At 41.5% G+C, this 14,339-nt stretch overlaps 1 protein-coding gene across 1 annotated transcript in view; it reads left to right on the top strand.

Moving 5' to 3' along the window:
• The window catches only part of NAE1 (NEDD8 activating enzyme E1 subunit 1), a 77,591-nt gene that overhangs the window by 37,791 nt on the left and 25,461 nt on the right, over nucleotides 1-14,339 (top strand). The window contains exons 12-17 of the mRNA XM_085894907.1: nucleotides 1,802-1,893; nucleotides 2,661-2,720; nucleotides 10,404-10,537; nucleotides 11,720-11,795; nucleotides 12,596-12,635; nucleotides 12,996-13,082. Coding sequence (XP_085751033.1) covers nucleotides 1,802-1,893; nucleotides 2,661-2,720; nucleotides 10,404-10,537; nucleotides 11,720-11,795; nucleotides 12,596-12,635; nucleotides 12,996-13,082 — 489 coding nt within the window. The remainder of the gene's footprint in view (nucleotides 1-1,801; nucleotides 1,894-2,660; nucleotides 2,721-10,403; nucleotides 10,538-11,719; nucleotides 11,796-12,595; nucleotides 12,636-12,995; nucleotides 13,083-14,339) is intronic.

Raw genomic sequence — 14,339 nt, 5'->3', positions numbered from 1 at the left:
GGGTTTTAGGTTGTATTCGGAGGGGGATCATTTATAAATCAAAAGAGGTGGTGTTAACATTGTACACAAATTTAGTGAGGCCACATTTAGGATATTGTGTGCAGTTTTGGTCACCACAGCTCCAGAAGGACATAGATGCCATAGAGAGGGTTCAGCGCATGACTACTAGATTGATTCCGGGCCTAGCTTGACTCAGCTATGAGGAACGGCTGAAGGAGACGGGCCTTTATTCATAAGAAAGGAGGTGGTTGCGAAGATATATGATAGAGATGTTTAAGGTAATGAAAGGTATACATAAAATACGTTCAGATGAATTATTCATCAGAGTAGACAGTGAGTGATAGGACCAGGGGCCATCGCCTGAGAGTAAAGAAGAGGAGAGTCAAGATGGTCACAAGGCAGGGGACTTTAACTCAGAGAGTAGTTAATGCATGGAATGGTCTCCCTGGAAAGGTAGTGGCAGCAGAAAAAGTAGAAAAGTTCAAATTAGAATTAGATAGGTACCTGGAAGTTATGGAGATAGAGGGGTATAGGGATGTTGATAAGACTTTTAGGTAGCTTGAGCATTGATGGGTGATTGTGTGCATGTGTATGGAGTGCTGTTAGTGGGGGTCTGGTCAAGGGGGGTTGTGTGGTTGATGTGTGTTTTTAACCAAGCCAATGCCCCCTCCCCTGAGGGGAAGAAAAAAAAATACAAAAACTATAAAAACTTAAAAAATAAAAAAACGAACTAAAAATCAATTCTTTCATTAATTAAAGACTTTTTTTGCATTTTCTTCCTTGGATCTTGTGTAGATAAATTAGGATAGTGTTCGCGCAGGCATGATGGGCTGAACGGCCTCAACCTGTGTTTGACTTCCTTGTAAATTGGAATTGTGAAAAATATTGATGATGTCATCCATCACGTGGTTTGAGCCATGTTGTTTTTAACATAGAACGTTCAAGAATCTTCTTCTCCATAACGGCTGAACAGATCGAGGTGAAACTTTTACAGGAATTATCTATCCACGAGGAGCCAAAAGTTCTCCACCCATGACATCATCGGTCACAAGTTTTGGCAGCTATGATCTTCTGAAGAATAAACATTTTAAAATCTTCTGCAGAGCGGCTTGACAGATCGAGGGGCAAGTTCACTTACATGTTCCCCAAGCCTTGGGGATACCAGGGTGTTCACGAATAATTAATAGGTCACATGGTCTGGCAGTCATATTGGTTTGAATGAAATTCTTCAAAAAAATCTTTCTCTTGAACCGCTTCATCAATTAATGTGAAACGTCAGTTATGATTGAGTAGACACGTGGAGAGGAATATGTTTTACAATTCAACCTGTTCAGACACATGTTCTGGCAGCCAGAATTACTTAACATTTTAAATCTAGGTTCAGGGATTTAAATCAATCTTGGTACAAGTAGGTATAATGCTGCAACAATGTGGGCAGAGGTATATCTGGTGACGTCATGACGTCGAAGGTTGTCGTTCTAGTTTTCAATGCAACTGGATAAAACGTTACTTCTCTCATTTGCTTGCACTTGATAGTGGACACCAAAAATTTCAAATCGTATGCTTTGCAGAAACCACTCCTTGAGACTGTCGCCTTTGACATTTTTCTTCAATTTATTTCCTGTTTGAACCAAGCCTTTAGGTTGACCTTTTTTCTCATTAGGACATTTCTTTGTCTGTAAACCCCTGTTTTAGCACCATGAGCCTTTATGAATGGTGAGCTCTCTTTGGGCAATGAAATAGGGTTTTTTTTGTCATGAAGAAGTGTTATTGATAATGGTGATGATGATTGTGCTTGCAGGAATGTGGAAGGATGGTACAAGTGCACACCGTACAGAGGAAAACTTTGAAGAAGCTATCCGGCATGCAGCCTTGGCTGTTATGCCTACTCAGGTTAATTTCTAGAATTGCTTTAAAAAGCAGACTTTTCTCAATGGAGAAATAACTATCAGTCAACCCAAAATTAGTTTTTTAATTGTTTACTCAAAGCATTTATCATTTTAACACACTTGTTCTCCCTAATGGAGGAGATATTGTTATGAATTTGAAGCTTACTGCACACAACAGCCAGGTCCTATAGATCAGTTATATCGGTAAGTATGTGTTTCTTGGTAGCGTCCCGTCCTATGTGTAATGGGTGATTAAGTGTACGTGCGCTGCGCAGTTATTTTATAGATAGGATTTTTAGATAGGCTCGTTCTTTGTCATTTCTATCATTGGTTTGCCTCGCTGCGAACGGGAATTAGGAGGCCTCATTGTTGCCGTAATCGTGCAATTGGCCGGCAGGGTTCTGGTACTCTCGGCTTGGGGTACGACTCGGATCCAGCTCTGTAACGGCCCGGATCACGCAGATCCTGCCGAGGGTGAATTTCCCCGGTAGTTTGAACGACGTGGGTATTTAGGTATATTGAAATTGGCAATTGACCCTATCCCACGTAGTCGACCTATTGGCGATCTTCGGTCCGATAAGGGACCCATGACCTTTCGGATTTATCTGAAAGGTACGACCTAAATTCCGGTGGAACCGACTCTACTGCTCCCCCTAGCGGTCGTGCTTGCCACCGATACCAGGCCCCACAACAATATAAGGTATGGTATAATGATGATTCATTTGAGATACCATTGTGGGGCTGGTGTGGAGAGTGGCTTTGTCTTTTCAGGTGCCACCAGAAGTGGAAAAGCTGTTTTCTGACGATTGCTGTGAAAACGCAAATGCAAATGTGAGTATTTTTGGGATTTTCTTGGATTACTTTTTTGGTCTTTCTCAACAGTCATGTTGTAGTATTTTGTGGTAAACAAGTCATTAAATTGGGGAATGAGAATGGCACTCGGTGGAGCACATACCTCTGCTTGCTTATCTGAACATTATGCGTTTTGTATCCCACCGATAGGCCGGACCTGGATCTGGACCTGAACCAAAATCTAATCGGTTTCTTCTTGTCACCAAGCTTTGTCATAACTTGTCCACAACTTTTTTGAGATATGTTACATATCATTTTTGGCCCCATCTCTCAGTTGTGAAGAATCACTTATGCAATTTAAAAAAAGGATCTTCACCATCATCCAATCCTTGGTTTTTCAAACCTGGGGGCGCGACCCCAAGTGGGGTCGCCAAGCAAATTTTGTGGGGTCACGGGTGTCTGCTTGCAGCCACAAAAAAAAAAAAAAATTTCTATTTCCGATCGGTGTTCGCTTTTACGGGGTGTAATATAAACGGTTCGTTCAAAGTATGGGAACCGGCGCAACATGACGCTTGGAATGGGATCCAGCCAATGTGCGGGCTCACTGAAGGGCGGTTCATTTTGGCGGGAAATTAGTGGTTTGATCCACGGCCTCTCAGACTCAGACTCTATCATTCACGTCTCCACGTACGACTCGAGACCTTATTTGTGATGGCAGCACCGGCCACCAGCAAATCTCGAACGTTCTTACCAGGATAAATTTCTGGACCTTGGATTTTACTACGTGGTGGATAAAAGTGGGGCACAGAGGCCTCAGTGTGTGATTTGTTTTGAAGTGCTTTCTACGGAGTCTATGAAACAAAATAAGTTGCAGAGGCATTTGACTACAAAACATGCGCCTTATCAGGATAAGGAGAGAGCGTTCTTTGAGAGGAAACTTCTTGCACTCAAGAATACGCATCTTGACAGAGAGGGTACATGCCATCAGACCAATTTTCAGGCATTAGAGGCCTCGTATCGAGTGTCGCTCCATGTTGCCAAGACTAAAAAGCCTCACTCAATTGCGGAAGAACTCGTGCTGCCATGTGAAAAGGACATGGTATCTTTGATGGTTGGGGAGGAAGCGGCAAAGAAACTGGCAGTTATACTCCTCTCTGACAACACCATCCAACGCAGAATTGAAGATATGAGTCTGGACGTAACGGCTCAGGTCGTACAGAAGATCAAGGAATCGCCATGGCACGCCATACAGTTGGACGAGTCCACTGATATCGCATCGTACGCGCAACTCATCGTCTGGGTCTGCTTCATCAAGGCTGATAACTTTGTCGATGAGCCTCTGCTCATCAAACCATTGGAGGCCACCACCAAAGGCGAGGACATTTATGGGAAAGTAGAGTAGTTTTATCGTGACCATGATCTGGACTTCGGAAAGTTGCTCAGTTCTACAACAGACGGCGCGCCAGCGATGTTAGGAGTGCGTTCTGGATTCAAGGCTAAATTGCTTGAGGTGGCTCCTCAGACCTCCATGGGACACTGCATGATTCACCGAGAAGCGCTCGCCTCTCGTACTTTGCCAGAAACCTTGCAGAGCGTGCTCTCAGAAGTCGTAAAAATGGTGAATCGCATCAAATCGAGCACCCTCAACACTAGGTTATTCAGGCTATTCTGCCAGGAGATGGACGCCGACCATAAGAATTTACTATTCTACACTCAAGTCAGATGGTTATCTCGAGGAAACCTTCTTCTGCGCGTTTACGAGCTCAAAGATGAACTGAAGGAGTTCCTACGCACACAAGGGAAAACGGCATGGGTAGCGTTGCTTGAGTCAGACTCTTGGCTGTCAGAACTGTGCTATCTCGTTGACATCTTTGAACGTCTCAATGTCCTCAACCGCTCCCTCCAAGGCAAAGAAGCCAACCTCATGATTTTTCATGACAAAATGAGCGGATTTCTGGTGACTCTAAAATTACTAGCAGACAAAGCAGCTGTTAAGCGCTTCAGCCTTTTCCTCCGTCTGGTGGAGCATCTAACGACCTGCCAGTACTATGATACTGAGCTCGACAGTCTTTCTGGGGAGATAGCACGTCGCCTTCGGTCGCCCATTGAACAGTTCGAGCACTATTTCCCTGAGCTGGATGTGCAGTCCTTTTCTGTGGTTCAGGACCCTTTCATGGCTCCACTGGACTCGATTGCTGATGAAGATGATACAGCACAGGAAGAGCTTGTACAGCTCCAGCAGCATTCAGGAGCACAGGCTCTTGCGCGGACGAATTCGTTGTCGACATTCTGGTGCAAAATGCTGCCGTCGTACCCGACCCTGTCACAGTGCGCCATTAGGTTCTCATGCCATATCCTTCATCATACTTTTGTGAGCAGTCGTTCTCCACCATGGTGGTGATTAAAAACAAAGAACAGAAATTGCCTAGAAATGGAGCATGATATGATCCTGGCATTGTCATCTACTTCTCCACGAATAGAGAAGTTGGTTTCTGAAAAACAGGCTCATCCTTCTCACTGATATATCTAAATGTCATTTGGACTAAACTTCTGAAACATTCAACTGTACTATTTGGATACTGTCGGTTATTCTCCATTTACTCGTCTATGAAAACATGACTATGGTGAATAAAGTAAGCATTAAATGTTCTTGTGTCATATGAAATCTTATCTTGTATATTATGAATTGGGTTTTGAATCTTTTGGGTCGCGCGATGTAGAGAGGTTCTGAAATTGGGTCGCCACTAAAAAAAGTTTGAAAACCACTGATCTAATCAATTCATCCCTGGCACACACCCAACCTACCCACCAAGTTTCGTCCGAATCTGTCTTTAACTTTTTTGAGATATCCTCACAGACAGACAGACAAACGGGTGAAAACATAACCAAATCACCAAAGGACTGATTTTCTCCACGTGGAAGACTGCATGAACAAGGGGAGCAGATTGCAGGCATTTTTTTTCATTCTGGGCCTGATACAAAAAGTAATGATTTTGAATGTTTGATAAAGCTTGTTTATGCGAAGGAGGCACACTACAACCTTCATGTAAGTGATTACAAGGATGCTCAGCTGATTTTGAATTTGAGGAGGCCCATCGGTGAAATCCTCACTGTTTATGGCATCATGATTGGGTTTGTGCAGTTTTCTTACACATTTGGCTCGATGTAAAAGTTAATTATTTATCAAATTGAGGAAAACAGTTTTTGTTTGGACCCGGATTAAGCCTCTGTTGCTGGCCTAGAGTGTGAAAACTATGGCAAGATGGGTGTATTGTAATGTGAAGAAGTGAATAATGTGAAGAAGTGAATAATGTGAATAATTGTTCCATCACATTCCCACAACAAAAGTAAAATGTCAAAAAATATTGTGATGCCAAACCATAAAAGGATTGTGGTGTCATATTGTGGAATTGTAATGTGGTGTCATTCCTCCCTTGTTTGGTTGTTGTTGTTTTTGAGACTTCATCTATCTGTTTTTACTTCTTTTTACAGCGCGTGCGCTGTATACAATTGCACCGAGTTTGAAATGTCCCCGGTGTCTACCACGTCTCCGGTGTCCCAGTGTCCCCCCCCTCCCCCACGTGCCTGTGATGGCCAATGACGGCCGTCCGGTAGATGCAGTGCGTAACCTAGACCGAAATGGCGACAATTGATGGAAATACCTCAGTATTTCAATGGAAATTTGTGAAACTAACGTGTTATGTATGTGAAAACCATTGAATTTATTGCTTGATGGAAAAAAAGCAAGAAACGTGCCCCTCTCATGTACGAACGACCGAAAGACGTCATTTCCGCCCACCATCGCATTTCGCGCCGAAAGACGTCATTTCCACCCACCATCGCATTTTGCGCCAAAAGACGTAATTTCCGCCCACCATCGCATTTCGCGCCGAAAGACGTCATTTCCACCCACCATCGCATTTCGCGCCGAAAGACGTCATTTCCGCCCACCATCGCATTTCGTGCCGAAAGACGTCATTTCCGCCCACCATCGCATTTCGTGCCGAAAGACGTCATTTCCGCCCACCATCTCATTTCGCACTGAAAGACGTCATTTCCGCGCGCCGATTGCCGAATGCTGAAAGCTAAGTTCTTCTTATGCCATCATTCTTTTGCAGCCCCCTGCCACGCTGTATCAAACGATTTCATTCCTTCTGTTATATATAAAGGTGCTTATCACAATAATAACTCGAGGGGGAGCACTCGGTAGAGTGCAAAACCTCCGCCGCCAATACTGCTGGGTCACTCAAGTGAACCTGATATCCTATTCATTCAATTTGACGTCAACAGTGCTCACAGTTATAGTTTGCAACTTTCCCTTTTACTTTTAACTTTTCCATACTCAATTCATTCGTCATAACTAGATTCCTTGAGACAGAAATTGATTTTACGTGGGTATATCCATCTGAAGTTCCAAACTCAGCCGCAATTATAATTAACCTCCGCCATCGAAGATCGGAGGTTATTGTTTTCAACCCCTTTCTGTTTGTTTGTTTGTTTGTTTGTGAACAGTATTGTGGAAAAGTCCTTGACGGATTTCGACCAAACTTGGTGGGGGATTAGGTATGGTCCAAGGACCATGCCATTAGATTTTTGGACTCGGTCCAAAATCATATATGGCCGCTATGGTGGCCATTTTGAAAAAATATTTGTATAATTTTTTTTTTTTTTGCATTTATACATGTTTTAAGTGATTTCCAACCCCCCCCCCTCCCCAAAACCAAATCTTGGAGAAAAGAACTATAACTGTCAGCACTGTTGACGTCATTTTTAATTAATGAGATATAAGGTTCACTTGAGTGACCCAGCAGTATTGGCGGCGGAGGTTTTGCACTCTACCGAGTGCTCCCCCTCTAGTTTTGGCATGTTTTTTTTGTTGGAAATCACATAACATGTAGAAATGCAAAAAAAAAAAAATCAAAATTTTGTTGAAAAAAAGTTGCAAAAATTTTTTTTTTCTCCAACAATTTTTTTTTTTTGGGGGGGGGGTTGGAAATCACTTAAAACATGTAGAAATGCAAAAAAAAAATTCAAATATTTTTTCAAAATGGCCGCCAGAGCGGCCATATTGGATTTTGGACCAAGTCCAAAATCTAATGGCATGATCCTTGGACCATACCTAATCCCCCCACCAAGTTTCGTCGAAATCCGTCAAGGAGTTTTTCCGTAATACTGTTCACAAACAAACAAACAGAAAGGGGTGAAAACAGTAACCTCCGATCTTCGATGGTGGAGGTTAACAAGATTTTTACATTTCAAATATTAAGCACGCTTTTTAATTGTTTTTCAACTGAAAAAGCATAAATTGCATATTTTAACATTAGTGTACTCATTTGCTTCACCACATGCGCTGTATTGAAGGATTTCACTTGTTTTTAATTGTTTCTGCAAGTAATAAAATGCTTCATGATTTATATATTTTGTTATGAATAATATGGAGTATGAAAATACTCCATGATACTACCATGCTCTGTGATGGAATGTACTACAATTCAGATCAACATTTGGTCTAGTACATGGCATATAAAGTCAAGTAAACACACTGTTTTCTGCTTTATCACCACTGTAAGTGCATACATACTTTGGCTTCTTATGCAATCCGCGGGGCGTTGCGAACCACAGCAGATGATAAACTTATAAAAACCGAATGACATGGGGTTGGGGGGGGGGGGCAGATTTGTACGTTCGATTTGTTTTCATAAAATGCTTAAACTATATATAAAATGAGCTCCAGCTCGGTGTCGGCTTGCATGCCTGCCTGCACCCGTTAAAAAAAATGAAGACTGAATAATATAAAAGGCTATACATTTTGAATGCAGATGGGCTTTGCATTTTGCATTTCTATTTTGATCTTCCTCTTAGTGTGCTATTGTATATTATTCCGTATTCGGCATCTAAAAAGGCTGTGATGCATAACACATTAACAATCTCCCCCTCTTCGCTCCTCACACCGCCAAATTTTATACATATCCTGAAAGCGGATGCGGACAGCCTTTGCTTTCGTGTTTTTTTATTTTTTTTATTTTTCACGTGCAAATTTTTTTTTAATAGGAATAAAATGCTGAATGTTTTATATATTTTGTTATTTTGGTATGAATTAAATCCATCTATGTTATTAAATTATATTAATACCTGTTTCAGTTAATCTGGGGGATGCTTTGGATATGTATCACTTTTGGAATGGTTCTGTCCAGTGTCCATCCCCCTCCCCATCCACTTCCTACGATTGTCGCCTGGTTTGGTTGAGTCCACATTTACGTTCGATTTCTTTTCATAATAAAACGATTAATGTTTTAGCTGTTTTTAGCTCGCCTGTTCGAAGAACAGAGAGTTATGGCGATACCCCCGGCGTGAGCGTGAGCGTGAAAATGTTATTTTTTGTATTACGGAAAAACTCCTTGATGGATTTCGACGAAACTTGGTGGGGGGGTTGGGTATGGTCCAAGGATCATGCCATTAGACTTTGGACTTGGTCCCCCCCCCCAAAAAAAAATGTTCGAGAAAATGTTTTTTTTTTTTTTTGCATTTCTACATGTTTTAACTGATTTCCACCCCCCCCACCCAAAAAAAAAATGTTGGAGAAAAGAACTATAATTTGTCAGCACCGTTGACATCATATTTAATGAATACGATAAAAGGTTCACTTGAGTGACCCAGCAGTATTGGCGGCGGAGGTTTTGCACTCTCCCGAGTGCTCCCCCTCTAGTTTCCTTTCTAATGTTTTTATCTACCACACTTTTTTATACGCCCGATATATATATATATATATATATATATATATATATATATATATATATATATATATATATATATATATATATATATATATATATATATATATATATATCGGGGCGTATTATGTGATACCTCAGTCTGTCCGTCCGTTCCTGTCCGCACTCTAACTCCCAAAGTTTTCAACTTTCACGTTTCATAATTGGTACACAGGTACAGACTGTGGAGACGGTGTGTAGCGACATACGTTCGTCACCTAAAGTCATTGCCATGGCAACCAGGATGCTGTTTTCCATGTAGTAGCACAATTTTGTATATACCTTCTTGTTCGGGTGTATATTGTGCTCACTTGCGCTCTTGTTACTGATTACAATATACAAATACATATATTGCTTTATAATTATACTTCACTGCAATACTTTATAAAAAATATTAATTATTAGACTCGTCTTTTAAAAAACGATAAATGTATAAATAGGCTAGCATTGGGTGGCTTTGACACCAACTCTGGTTAAATTTTGGGTTGTGCATACTAGCCCAGAGACAAAGTAACGCCCTCGCATTAAAATCACCATCATAGCTTCAGCCGTTATTGAATTCGGTCAGGCTATAGTTCAACATTGTTTTTAGAGGGGATGAAGTACACATTGGTGATTTTGCAATCTCTCATTGTGGTGCTTTACCGATGTATTTTGGCATCTTTTTAAGTCTTGGAAGTTCAGAAAATGCTTGAGAATAGAAGGTATGGCCTTCAAATGCTTTTGACTTCACTCTTTGTAGTTTATAAACGTTTAATTGTGTAAAATTTGAATGGGTGGCCTTTTTTCCCCATATCATCCCTCTATATGGTGTACTACTGTACTCCATGATAACAGGATGACATGCCATTACATGTGGATGTCAAATACTTTGCATTGTTGCTGTTCATTTGTTCTAGGGTTATTTTCTGTTGGGAGAATGCCTAACAATATTGATCTTATCTTTTAATAGAGTACAAACTTCTGGATTTGCCTGCACGCTTTGAAGGGATTTGTTGAGAATGAGGGCAATGGTATTTTGCCCGTCCGTGGCTCTTTGCCCGACATGATCGCAGAATCTGCTTCCTACCTTGCTCTTCAAGCAGTGTAAGGACCCAATGCTATATTGTACCCATTAATTTGTTTTCTGCAATGTTTTGCCACCATCTTCACTCTACTTTGTAATGTCAGTCTCTTTTCTCAACTGGCATACTGATCTGCAGCATCCGAAGCCACCTTCACACTTTGCTTTCTGACTTCCTGGACTTGTGCAGTCAATGCATTTCTATCAATGGAATCCTTTCTTCTTCTCTCCCAGTGGAGGCTAGATTTCCCAAAGGTAGCTTCTATTGATCCCAGTCTTGTTTCTCGCATACACAAGTAATCTTTCCAATGGTCTGGAAAAACCTCTTCCTTTTTGCAGATTGCTATATATTATGCTGTACAGCATTCCATCCAACTGCCAGACAGATGGGCAGCAGCGGTGCCACTCTCTGCTGATCTGGAATTGACTATATGCTTGTCTGATTGATGGAACACATCTTTCACTCTGAGCAACTGTCAGTCTCGCCGTGTTGTTTTGGAAGGATTGATGCCACCTGAACCCATTCATTAGGCTGGACAGAATTTACTTTATCTTCTGTACCTTTTTCTTTGAGAAGAACATTGTCAGAGGAGCTAAGAGGGGCAGATGACGAACAGGTTCAGTATTTTGACCTTCCAGGCATCACCATCATCTATGACCTCTTTGGACTGACGATATACTGAAACTGGCCTCAGCAGTCAGCCGTAGATTGGGCATCCTCTCTCAGTCCAAATCATTCCTTGAAACAGAACAAATCACAGCCTAGCAAGCCTTTGCTTTGTCCGTAGCTTGATCGAGTACCACTTTCCCCTATGGGCTGCACCCAACATTACATATGTCTCTCTCCTGCCTTCTGTGGAATGTCAAGAAGCTCTCAACATTATTGGAATCTCAAAGTATGAGACAGAATCACAAGAAGTCCTGTTGCTCTTATGTCACAGACAGGTTGGTGATCTGTTCTGTTCCCGCCTCTCCTCTGGTTTCCCTGCTTCAACTCTCTCAGCCCTCTGACCCTCCACCTTTCCTGTTTGTGCCTTCCCTTGCTTGCTGTGTCCGCCTGTTTATCCACTGCCACATTGCTATTCCATTGCCCTTTTCCCCATCTGTACCCTCTCTCTTCCATGAGCCTCGAGTTTGTACACAACATAACATTCGTTTTTTTTACCTCACCTTTCACTTTAATTTTCATTTTCATGATCGCACAGTTATCGAGACAAGGCAATGGAAGATATTGCAGCTGTTAGGAAGAGGGTTGCTGATTTTCTGCTTCAAATGGGCCGGGTAAGGTTCAGGATTCTGCATGTTCTCTCATTGGATTTATTTTCACATTGTTGATATCGAGGTGAGATGTGATTGTCATGAGCAGTATCCTTGACCATCACAAATTCCTCATCCCTCATTTTTTTTGTCTAATTTTGAAGAGGTCAGAATGTGATCCTAAAATATTAATGGTATTTTGAACTTGGCTTTGTTGTTGATGCATGCCTCTTCCCAAACTGGATAATCTGCTGTTCAGTTGCCTTTTTTGATGTTATTGTATGGTTGCATGCAAGCTTGAAATTCTGTCGTGGTCCCCCCCACCATCAAGCCCACCCACCTTACCAAAGAAGTTTGAATTTCACCCTGAAGTTTCCAATGACCATGATGGTGCTGAAGGAACTGACCATAATAGAGAATTTTAATTTCTTCACAATAAATCAACAAAATTATTTCATTTGTGGAAATGATTTAAATTGTGAATGACAAAGTGATCTTAACTGCAAGTGGATATTGTTTAATTTTGTGCAATGTCAAAAGTTTATTCCTGAAGGTCACTGGGAGTTTTTAATACGTCTTTAAATTTCGCCAGATTCTTGTAATGCTAATTTCAAGGTGGCAGGGTAGTGTCCAACCGAGCAAAGAAGGATTTTATTTCTCTGCAAAGCCTCATTGGATTTAGTGTTGGGACTTGTAGCATTTTCTTTTTTTTTTTTCTTAAGGAAACTGACATAAAATTCAGTATGATTTAAAAAAAATAATAATAATAATTGCGTGCACAATCACACCACGTCGACCCCGTGCTCTTGCTTGTTCACCCACAGCCAGCGGATGCAATATCTGAGCAAGAAATTCGCCTCTTTTGTGAGTTTTACAATTGCTAAATTATTCTTGATTGTGAAAATGTCCAACAGTTTGTCCATTGATTTCTCTGTGTGTGTGTGTGTGTGTGTGTGTGTGTGTGTGTGTGTGTGTGTGTGTGTGTGTGTGTGTGTGTGTGTGTGTGTGTGTGTGTGTGTGTGTGTGTGTGTGTTGCTCCATATCTTCATATTACCAATGAAGATTATACTCAGGAATGACCTTGACTGAAATTTTAAAGTGTTTCTGATGACTTCTCCCCTCGTTCTGTCATCCTGTTTTTTCTCACAAATGATGTACAAGCTTTCACGATTTTATTACATGATATTAATCATGATTTGTGCTGTTGTATTCACTCTGTTGTAGGCAAAAATGCTGCTTTCCTGCGCCTCGTCCGATGCAGGTCTCTCGCTGTTGAGTATGACCCCAAAACTGTCAGTCGGGATTTTTTAGGTAACGCTCTGAGCCGGAACGGATGTGGGAGCCAGGTATAGGCTGATGTTATGTTACATAATGCATGATGATGGCTCTGACGTGAGAGAATCTTTGAGAAGTCTTTATTTTTCTCTCTTTTGAACAAATGCATTTCTGTTTTGTGTTTCCTCACTTCAACTCCAAAAAAAATACCCATGTCTTGCATTGAGGAAATGTTATATTTACCCTGTGCACATGAAGCGAAAAGCAGGGTTAAGCAATTTGTTCATGTCTCTCCGTCCGTCTGTCTTATCTCATCAATTTATGATCGATGAACAGTTTATGTAAATGTTTCATTTTGAACACGAATCGGAACATTAATAGAATGACCAGTCTTTTGTTTTACCGTACTTTGTCTCTGAATTTGACTCGATCGCACAGGCGCAGAGAGGGGTTTCATGATCAACATGATACAAGTGACCAGAAGTTGACCATAATGGTCATGAAGGTGGCTCCACATGCGACCAAGTTCCTTTAGTCGAGTAACTTGAAGTGAGGAATCCTGCAGAACATTGAGATGTCCATCGCGCAAAAGCTTGTGGAGAAAATTTCAGAACTTCCAGCTGAGAACAGAGTTGCTGGAAAGGGAGAGAGTACCTGCGACATTCCAGAAGGTGTTGGCACCTTGTTCTCGGTGGGTGCCCAAGACGCAAATGTGGGCATGTTTCTCTTCAAAGCCTGCACTTGACTCACCCTGGCTTCATTCAAGATGAGCCTCCTGCTCAACAAACAGGAAGCCACAGCCGCTGCAACTCTCCTCTTCAACACATTTTTCTTGGGATTTTTCTCATATTCACTCAATAAAATAAACTTCAAGATTTTCCTTCTTATAAGTGCCAAGTTCAGGAAGCAGTGCTTCAGGAAGATCACTTTCCTCACCCAGCACCTTTGCAACTTCAGTGTCATTTTACTTCACAGTATCCAATGTGTCTTTCCTTACTGTACAACCATCAAAAAACATTTCTATAGATCCACTCTCAACTGCAGCTGTACCATCTGCATTACAACAGCGAGAAGCACTAGATTCGTCATAACCTTCTGCCTTGGCATCACTTCCACAAGGTTCACAAACCATGCGTAATTGGCCTTCACAACTGTTATCCAGATCTGAACTCTGGGATTGGTTCTGCAAATTCCTTTCAAAAACATCACTTTCCCACTTGCCCACCTGACAAGCATCCTGCTCTTCCTCTTGAAGTCCATCAGCGACTGTTAAACCACCCCGCACTTTTTCAA

Source organism: Eptatretus burgeri, chromosome 9 (assembly GCF_056783735.1).
Source record: "Eptatretus burgeri isolate ZD-2024b chromosome 9, Ebu_testis_v1, whole genome shotgun sequence".
In the NCBI taxonomy this organism is placed as follows: domain Eukaryota; kingdom Metazoa; phylum Chordata; class Myxini; order Myxiniformes; family Myxinidae; genus Eptatretus; species Eptatretus burgeri.
The sequence above is the reverse complement of the archived record's forward strand: the minus strand, read 5'-3'. Positions and strand labels throughout refer to the sequence as shown.